General features: G+C 42.0%; 2 protein-coding genes across 2 annotated transcripts; both read right to left on the reverse strand.

Moving 5' to 3' along the window:
* Nucleotides 1–3,911: 3,911 nt before the first annotated feature.
* INS49_001158 (uncharacterized protein) lies at nucleotides 3,912–4,706 on the reverse strand (the record flags this gene model as incomplete). Its single annotated transcript, XM_043161991.1, has 1 exon — nucleotides 3,912–4,706. The coding sequence occupies one exon, from the start codon at nucleotides 4,704–4,706 to the stop codon at nucleotides 3,912–3,914; it is 795 nt and encodes a 264-aa protein (XP_043030497.1).
* Nucleotides 4,707–6,373: 1,667 nt separating this feature from the next.
* INS49_001159 (uncharacterized protein) lies at nucleotides 6,374–9,020 on the reverse strand (the record flags this gene model as incomplete). Its single annotated transcript, XM_043161992.1, has 4 exons — nucleotides 6,374–8,116; nucleotides 8,210–8,250; nucleotides 8,324–8,529; nucleotides 8,704–9,020. 4 exons carry the CDS (start codon nucleotides 9,018–9,020, stop codon nucleotides 6,374–6,376), a joined length of 2,307 nt encoding a protein of 768 aa, XP_043030498.1.
* Nucleotides 9,021–10,072: the final 1,052 nt, after the last annotated feature.

Raw genomic sequence — 10,072 nt, forward strand, 5'->3', positions numbered from 1 at the left:
AGCATAGGTAATTGTTTTAGCCCGTATAAAGCTTTATTTAATTTTATAACTTTATTTTTATATTTTGGTTTATTATATATATAAGAGGGTAATTTTATATATATTTCAAAATCAATATTAAAGTGTAAAAACGCGTTTTTAACGTCGTAACTATATATATAGTATCCTTTATTTATTGCTATTATTAATAGCATAATGTAAGTCTTAAGGCGGCAGATTATGGAAAAAGTCTTTAAATAATCTACGCTTAATTTCTAATTATATCCCTGAATAACCCATTTAAATTTAAATTTAATATTATTTTCATTATTTACTACCCAACTAAGCTTTATAATAATTAAGTTATTTATATATTTCTTTTTATATACTTATTTCCCCCTTAAAGCCATACGGCTAGGTGGTAAATCCATTATTATATAGGTATTTTGTTCTTATAAATTATTTATTTCATTTAATATAAATTTTACCCATAAGGACTTTTCTAGGCTATTTAATACCTCTTTTAAAGAAGAAGATTTATTAATATTAACTGCCGTTAAGCAATATTTTAATATATTCTCTTAGGAATTTAATATAAATATTTAGTTATTTAATAATGTATCTTATATAGTATATATATAATCTTTTAAATTCCCTTAAACTATTATTTCATTTAAAATAAAAGGAAAATTTTCTTCCCTATTTTCTTTCTTATTATCTTATTTAAGTTCTAGGAATATATATGTATTTTTATTATTATTATTATTATCATATATTATTTTATTATTAATATATTATCCTTTTAATATTTAAATATCCCAAATTAATAAAGGTTTATGGTTATTTATATCCCATACTCAATATATATTAAATTTTAAAACTATATTTAATAATATGCCCTTGTTATTTCTAGGCTTTAATTTTATTTTATAATTATTATTCTAAAAATATACAATAAATCCCCATATTTTTAAGTTATTTATATAAGGCTTCTTTTTATTTATTACTTTATATAAGCTTTTATACCCTAGGCTTTTATAAGGTGTAATATTATATAAATATACAGCATATTTTATTACTTCTCCCCATAAGTATATAAGTAAATTTGCCGTATATAAAAGACTTTTAACTTTATTCATTATAATTAAATTCAGTCTTTCTATTAAGCCATTAAGTTCTTTTATATATAGGGGCGTAATATGGTAAGTTATAAAGTATTTATTTAATAAAATTTTAAATCTTTTATTTATATATTCGCCTCCATTATCCGTAAAAAACTCTTTTATTCTTTTGTTATATTTACTTTCTACTTTATTTTTATAATTACTAAAGGCTTTTAATGCCTCGTCTTTATTTCTAAGCAAAGAAACCTCTAAATATCAAGTTCTTTTATCAAGGAATAATATATAATATTTATATTTATCGTATATAGGTTTTAAAGGACCGCCTATATCGCTATATACTCTTTCAAGTATATTATATACTCAATTATTTAAGCTAATCTTATTTATTTTAATTATATATTTAACTTTTAAGCATATCTCACAATTATTTATATATTTTCAAATAAATTTATTTATTAATATATTTATTTTATATTTTTAAAGAAATATTTCTAAGGCTTAAATATTTATATAGCCTAATTTACAATGCCATTTATATATTTCGTCTTTATTCTTATTATTTATATTTATATTTTATTAAGTTATATATATTTTTCAAGGTGTATATTTTGGCTTATTTATTTGTTTTATTATATTAATTCTTACAAAATATAAGCCGTCTTTTTAATATCCTTAAATTATTAATTTATTTATTTCTTAAAAGTATAATTTAATAATATTTCCTTTTAATTTAAGTTTAACTTTATTACTTATACACTTATAACTAAGTATATTTAAACTTAAAAAAGGCATATAATATATATTTAAGAATTTCTTTATAATATTTATTTCTGGAAACTTAATTATTAAGTCCCCTATTTTATTTACGAATATAATACCTGCATTTCCCCATTTTATAGTTTTATTAATTATATATATAGTATTAAAGAAATAAATATCTTAGAAATTTATTATATTTACAGCAATATTTATAGCTATTTTTACGAAATTTATATATTGTTAATTTCCTATAAATTTATTATTAACTGCTATCGTTATTATATATATATATAAGGTATATAAGGGGTTATTTACCTTAATTTCCATTAAGTTATTAAAAGAAAGTTATAAGAAATTTAATAAATTCTTATTATATTTAATATTTTCTATTAAATTATTTATAACTATATAAGCCATAGGTTCTTCCTAAGCGCCTTTTAAAGCCAAAGGAAACTTTATGCTAGTTAATAAAGCTAGGAGTTGCTTTTGCATTTTCTCCCGTTTCTCTCAACTTATATTCTTCCTTAAAAAAGTAGTTTTTTCCTTTTCTTTTCTTTATTTATTTATTTTCTAGTTAGCAAATGCCTTATTTAAATAAAGAAAATAATAATTCTCTTAAGTATAGCCCTTTATTTTATAATTAAGGCATATAATAATCTTTTTCTTATCTTTCTTGCTCTTTATATATAAAGCTTTTGCAAATAATTTAAAGAATTTACCTCTGCTTTTATTTAATAAGCTAAAAAAGAAAAATTCAATTATATAAGCATTTAAATCTTTTCTAAGACTCTAAGTTATATTTTAAATAAAGCCAGTATATTCATTATTTAAGCTATAAAGAATTTAGCTAATTATAACTTATTTAAAAAGAATTATATTATTAGCCTTTAAATCCTTTAAAAAGAGCTTTAACTTATTAATATATTCTTCCATAATCTTAAAATTATAAAAACTAATATTAAAAAACTCTTTATAAAGTAATATTAGCTTATAAACTTAAAGAGTTTATAATAAAATTTAAGTATATCCTACGCTTCTTAAGTATTATTTATATCTTTTATAAACATAATAAGCCCCTACCTATATATAAGTTTAATATTAATAAGAATTCTCTTATTTTAAGCTAAAGATAAGCCTTAAAAAAGATTCTTAAGATCATTCCTAATAACATTTTCTTTCTTAAGCCAGGCTTAAATTTTAACACTCCAATATATATAGTTTTCCATTCTATTAAGAAGTAGAATACCATACTTATTAAGGAATGCTATTTTAAGGTAAATAAGTAAAGTATTTATTAAGATAATTAAGATAATAAAGAAAAAGATATAATAAATTCTAAATAAGTTTAATAAGTTAAGGAATAAAGATATAAATATTAAAATGGTATAATTATAAAGAGAAAAAGAAGGGCTTTTAAATAATATATTTTTAAAATATTATAAATTAAAGATAGCTAAGATATGGTTAAGTATTTTTAAGGGAGTTTAAGGATTATTATGGTTTTGTTAAAATTTGCGTTTTTAATGTTAATTTAATATGGTTTTTAAAATTTAAAGAAATGCTCTTATTATTCTTAATAAGGGCTCTTAAATGATATATAAATTATATAAATAGGTTAAGTATTGGTAAAGAAATGGTTAAGTGTTTAGGTAGATATAGTATGGTTTTTATATATAGGCTTTAGGTTAGGAAACAAGGTTGATTTGTAACGTTAAATGGGGCGATCTAATTAGTCGAGAGCTTATTAATTAGCCTAATTAGGTAATTAGTTAAAAGGTGTATCTTTAAGTGTAAAGCTTATCTTATTTAAAAGGTTTAAGAAGTAATGGCGATTAAGGGTGTCACGTGATATGCGTTTTCCGTATTGGGTTAGCATTGCCGTTTTGGGTTAGCTCCGGGCTCATAACCTCTGAAATAATAGCGTTAAATGCTTAGTTAATTAGGCTAGCTAACGTTTATTCAACGGGAGGGAAGGCCCCTATTTATAGTTATTATCCTCCATACAGTGGCAAACGTATGGGGAAAAGGATATCCCGTATTAATAATAGCCTAGATATCTAGAATATTCCAACAGTCGGGGGGGGGGGCATTCAATCCGAGGTGTTCGTGACTGTCAATGTATCCAGTATCAAGGCGCATATTCGCATCACTTTGACACAGGCCTTCGGCAAATGGACAGGCCGTCTGGTTGTCGACAGAGCTGGGGATCCTGGCCTTGACAAACGTTCCACAATTCAGAATGCCGGACGTGTTGGTGGAGTAGCACTGCTGGGCATAATTTGCGGCACTATTTGACCGTCGTGATACGTATTGTTGTATGACACTCGCAGCCCCGATGTCAGGATATCCAGTATCAACCAAGGCGCAGTTAGAGCCATCCAGAAGAACATCGTTGCCGACGCCCGTGGATATGGATGAAGAGAAACCTCCGGCAATCGTAAAGGCGACTGTAGACAAGGCCGCCGTTGCGATGACAGGTAACGCACGGAGACATGCCCGTTTCGCGGTCTTGCGCCACGCCCAGGCGAGATGAGAGAATACCAAGAGGCCTGCGTCGGCCGAGTCGGAATTGCGGAGTATGGCTTGTTGTTGATGATAGAGGGCGTCGCGAGGTGCTGATGTCGAGAATGAGTTGTGCAGAATAAAACAAAGGATACGCCAGAAACGCGTCGATACTAGTCCTATGAAGAAGGCTGTGAACGCGAGAACATAGTTTCCGTCCTCCCGGGACAGGGTAAGAGTCGCTCCCAGGACTCGCCCACGGGACCAGTTTGTCCACATGCCGAGGTACACGCCGTATTTCACGGTCTCGACAGCCCCTGCCCATGCTGTTCCGTTGACCATCGTGGATACTTCTTCTAGAACTCAGATTGGCGTGAATGAGGCGTATGAATCTGGAACAGTGCACTCTCTACAGAAAACCACAGCTATGCCGCAGAATGAGCAAAGCACTCAGGTGAGAGCGAGAGGCGAGAACTGCTGGTCCATTTTGAATGAGTTTTCCTATGGTCTGCATGCCACTCACCTGACATGCAACCGTCGACCGGCCATTCAGCTGTTCTCTTGGAAGTGTGTTCAGGTGTAAGGGGTAGCACCGAAGGATCGGCCTGAGTGGTTCTGCTCAAGTTAGTGTGCCAATGCATCTCTCTTTGCCTGGCCAAAGCTGTGCTACCATAAGCGGATCAACAACGTTTGTATGCAAGTCAAGTAAAGAGAGCCGAAATCCACAGCCCCTTTTTATAGTTAGGGTGGGCGTAAATGTCGCATCATGCAGAAGACATTCCAACGCTGTGCTGCAGAGTAATAATGCACGTTTCACAGCGCAGCAGGCAACAGCATCCATCGGCAGTGCAACTTCATTATCTGGAAAACCATGTCGGTTTCCCATTTCCATAGGCAGGCTTCTTAATTTAGCCGCCAATCTCGAAGGCTGGATTCGGCGCCGGCAGACTCGGCCCCCACGCGGCCCCCAAGACCGAGTCAACATACTTTTTTCTATTAATGTGAACGTTGAACCTATCACCCCCATGTGCATGGCTCCAGCGAGTGTCATATGCGAGCATATCATGCTCTTCGACGTGCAATGCTTGGTCTCATTGTGCCTTCACCGTCTGTGGCCGCCGATGATCGACTACACCACCCACACCTGCTATTCTCGAGCTGGAACAGTCCTGCCCTGAGTCACACACGATAGTGACATACTGAGTGTACTGTGACCCACTCAGTGGCGCAGGCCTGCTAAATTACACAGTCGGTTGTCTGGAGTAGGTTGTGGTTGACATGGCCGGGCTTTTCGGTTTGGCAGGTTTCGTGCGTCGCGCTGGGAGGTCACCAAGAGGGAACGCGGCGTTGGGTCTTCGTTTCCAGCTTCCAATGGCGTAGATATGGCCTTGTAGACGCCAAAAGGCTGACGCCAAAAGGCAGGTTGTGGTTGTGTGGTTGTGGTTATATGACGTCATGACGTAAGCTGAAATAAAACCGGCAGAATTCCAATACTCTGTTGCAACCATTCTCTTGGGCGAGCATCACTCGCCAACCCACGCCATTTTTTGAGCGAAGTGATGAATAACAGAGCGTCAGTACTCCCGGCGATCGTATCGTGTAGAGGCGACCCAGATCAAGCCCCTTCGCTGCGCTCCGGGTTGATCTTCCGGGTCGCTTTTCACGATCGCCGGAAGCACCTCCTGATACGCTCATGCTCACTCTGTAAGCGCGTCGATCGTGTCACTTGGCAGCCACTACCATTTTCTGAAGTTGTGGTTGTGTGATGTGATGAACGGTGCGCAGGAGGTGCTGGAAGCTGAATACTTTTCGTCATTGACACTACCCTACTTCCGGAAGGTCACCTAGATGCAGACATTTGTGTCGCCCAAAAGATACAGAACCCACTTCCTAGAAGCAATTACAGGCTGCTGCCCAAGTTCAACTGTGCCCTAGGCGTAGAACAAATAGCAATAAGAACCCTCCATTACCCCCCATTCCATGACAAGCCTGTCCAATCCCCAATGCTCTCAATCGTAAGGAGACCAGTCATCGTCGTCCAATTCTTCGATGAAGGGGTTCACGTTGGCAGCGGCCTCAACCCCGTGGATATCCGTATTCACTTCCAGGGCGGTGATGGCATTGCTTTTTGCCCTGCGACTGGCTCTCTGGCTGGGGGCTTCCACGGGGCCGGGGTTTTGGACGACGTCCAAGTCGACATCCACAGCGAGGGAGGTGGTGGTCTTACTCTTTGCCGTGCTTATGGTCTTCGAGGCACTGGCCTTTTGATTCCGGGGGGCAGGCTTGCTTCTCACAGGAAGGGTGACCTCGTCGTCATCGTCACTGTCTTCCTCTGCCCCATCCACGACGAACGACGGGTCCGTCAGGGCCAGGACAATTCTCGCAGCGTCCTCCTCGGATTTGCCGTGCATTTTCTGCAGATGATCCCTGAGCCTTTTCTTCGAAATGAAGTCCCCCTTTTGAAACGCGCAACTGGACTCGGGACATTTCTTGCGACTACCCAGCGAGTCTTCCCCATTCCCGGCACTGCGGGGCTTCTTGAGGGGACCAGCCACAGTATTGGCCCTGCGACGACGCTTCCGGTCGACGAGGCTGGCGAAGTAGTCGATGGAGGCTTGGACGTCGCCCGAATTGGTGAGGACATCGGGGAGTTCCGGGAGGGTTTCAACAGCATCGGCATCAGCTTCTTCTTCCAAATCAATGGGCTGGTCCAGCTTGGCCTCCTGTTCCTCACCCCACTTCTTTCTATGGTCCTTCTTGAACCACTCTGCTGCCTTGGCCCGGTCTTGCTGCTTCGCCGGATCCAGCAGGTATTGCTCACAGAGCTGGGTGATTTGCTCCTGTGGCAGCCGACCGACAGGTTTGTAGGACGCGGGCGCACGTTTGGGCGCTCCAAACTTGTACGTGGCTAGTGCTTGCTCCAAACGGGCGTTGTGGTGGTCGTAGTCGAGGCCTCCAGTGTATTCCTTGGTGGTTCCGAGGTTTGTGGACCTGGCCTTGTGGAAGATGGCCTGACCCGCAAGCTGCAAGTTCGGCACTTCGGCGCCCGTGAGTTTGGAGATCTCCTTGGCACTTCCCCTGCGGATGTCGTGGGTCACCGGCAAGCAGGTGAACCCCGCGATATCTGCAGCCTTCCGCAAGGTGTCCAAGACCTGTGCAGCCGGCGCCGTGGTGTCAGGCACGAGGCTCGAACTCCTTCTGCCGATCTGGACGAAGATGGGGGCTTCCGGGCTAGACCAGACGATGCGTCCGCTCTGGGAAGTCCGTAGCTGCTGGAAGAGGTCAGAAGCAGTCGTGGGAACTACCTGCCGAGTCCGGATCGCCAGGCTGACGAGAAGACGCAGGGGACACAGGAGGCTGTGCTCGGCCTTGGTGCTGGAGACTCTGACAGTCTCGTTGTGATACTCGTCGTCCTTGTCGCCCTTGCAATTGGTCAGGGTGAAGACCCCCTCGAGTACCTCGCCCAGGAGATCGTCCTTGATAAGCTTGAACTCGAGGTGCTTCCACTTCATAGTGTGCTGGCCGTCCCAGTGGGGGGACTTCATGAAATCACCGGCCCGGCTGGCGAAGGCTGTCTGACATGCCAGCGTGGCGAGCCTCTGGATGGTGACGTCCCACGAGTACGAATCCTTCAGACCCTGCCGCAGTAAGCCGACGTTCATCTCCAGCATCGTGTGAACGCCAATCCTCTGCTTCTCGCGAGTTGGAGACTTGGATATCTTCCCGTCGTTGACTAGCTGATTGAAGAGGGACTCTGGGCAGCCGTTAGCTTGCAATTATCTCAAGTGCGAACGCGGGCAGCCACGGTGTGGGATTCCACACCGTAGCTCCCACGACTTCCACACCGTGGCTTCTAGGATGTCCTTGTAGCCACGGTGTGGTAGTCCTGGGAAGAGGGTCCTGGGAAGGGGGCTTCGGGAAGGGGGCTTCGGGAAGGGGCCCCCGGGGGAACTACTCACGGGCTCGCAGAGCAAAGCTCTTTCCCAAAGTCTTGCTGAAGTCGGTATGCTTGAAGCAGAGCAGGTTCAGGATATGCCGGAGGCCCTGCTCAAAGTGGCCGATGGTGACTGCCGTGGTGTCCTCATTGCGGCGGCGGTTGTGGACGTAGTCTGGGAGCGCAGAGAAGAAGCGGAGGATCGCCTCGGGATCGGGTGCCTGTCCAGGCCTAGCGACGTGTCAGCAGATTGCAACCACTATGCATCACAAGTGAGTCTGCCTCGCAGTTGCCGTGGAACTGCCCAGTTCCTCAATTTGGTGGTTCCCCAATGGACGACGTCCAATCTGCTTCGTGGAACTACCAAGTTCCTCAAAGAAAGACGTAAACGTGGTAGTTACTTACTTGTGACGCAGGGTGTTGATGCAGAAAGCCTCGAACTTGTTCTCCCAGCCAGCTCGGGCGTAGTCGACGCCGGGGGAGGTGGTCAGCTGTAGGTTCTTGACCGTCTTCTTGGATGAGATGCGTGCTGAGGCGGCATCCTCGACGATTTTGGCGATGGCGTTCCTGGCCAGGTTGGGGAAGCGAGGCTCAGGTTCGTCGAACTCGATGTCAGATGAGTTGAAGTCAGCCATGCCGGGCTTTGGAACGACGAGGAGGTGGGTGATGGGGGAAGTGGGAAGCGGGAAGCGGAAGCAGAGAAGAGTCAGAAAGAGGGACATCCTGATGTTGTGGGGGAAAAGGTAAGGAAGGCATGGGGTTGGGAGGCTTTGGGAAGGCGCGGCTTCTGGAGGGAGCACGAAGCACCGATATGGAAGCCGCGATGTCATCGTGAAGAGCACGACGTGGGCTTCCTGCACAGTTGGAGACATCGAGTAATCGGGATTCGATGGCGTCGTTACTCTCTCCAGCTTGAATGCCGTTCGCAGGGCGGATGCCCATGTGTGGTCGTTTCTTCTGCGTGTGGAAGACCTAGTATGCATATGCGTAGGAGCATCGATGAAGATCAATCAATCGAGGGGATCCGACAGCTGGAAAAGTCGGGGCTGCTCGGCCGTGATGGGTAGACGTGCCTACTTGGGCGAGGGTCGTTTAGGGACGCGCGCAATTCTGCGACGTCCGCAAGGCCTCCAGCTTGACCAAGGCCAGTCGACGAAGGGATCGTGAGTGCTGCTGATCGATGGGTAGACTTGTAGGCAGCCCAGAGGGCTGTTGGCGATCGATTCTCATCGTGAAAACGGCGAGAATAGGTAACCAAAGTTGTAGCTACCATATAAGGGCACAGCAGGCTTTAAATCACTCGTACGGCGACGGTATATTGGGGTTTATACAGCCAATTCGATTGATTATGCATGAAGCGTTCGTTTGTGTGTGTGTTGAGGGAAGGAAGCTAAGCTATGGCTGCTGCAGGGCAGGAGTTAGCCTCACGTTTCCATGTAAATGAACGTTGGGCTTGCCCCCTTTGGGAGAAGTAGCTTCCCGTACTTGGGAACCCTGCGAGACGCATCCTCGTTACGTAAGCACGGCGGTGCACCAGAGCGAGCCTTGCACAGGCGCCCAACAGCCGGACTAAGATCTCTCCGACCCGACCGTTGAACCAGGAAGGCGGTCAGAAAACGTCTGCACAAGCGGCAGAATTCATGGTGGTGGAATATTTAAACCCTCGTCCCTCCCCTCCATTTCCCTTCCTTTCTCTTTTTCTTCTTTAGCTCTCTTTGCCTTTTGTACGTCGCCCCCCAACATTGGCCCCATGTCTCTGATCTCGTGTGCTAAC

Source organism: Diaporthe citri (genome assembly GCF_014595645.1).
Source record: "Diaporthe citri strain NFHF-8-4 chromosome Unknown scaffold_1, whole genome shotgun sequence".
Lineage (NCBI taxonomy): Eukaryota > Fungi > Ascomycota > Sordariomycetes > Diaporthales > Diaporthaceae > Diaporthe > Diaporthe citri.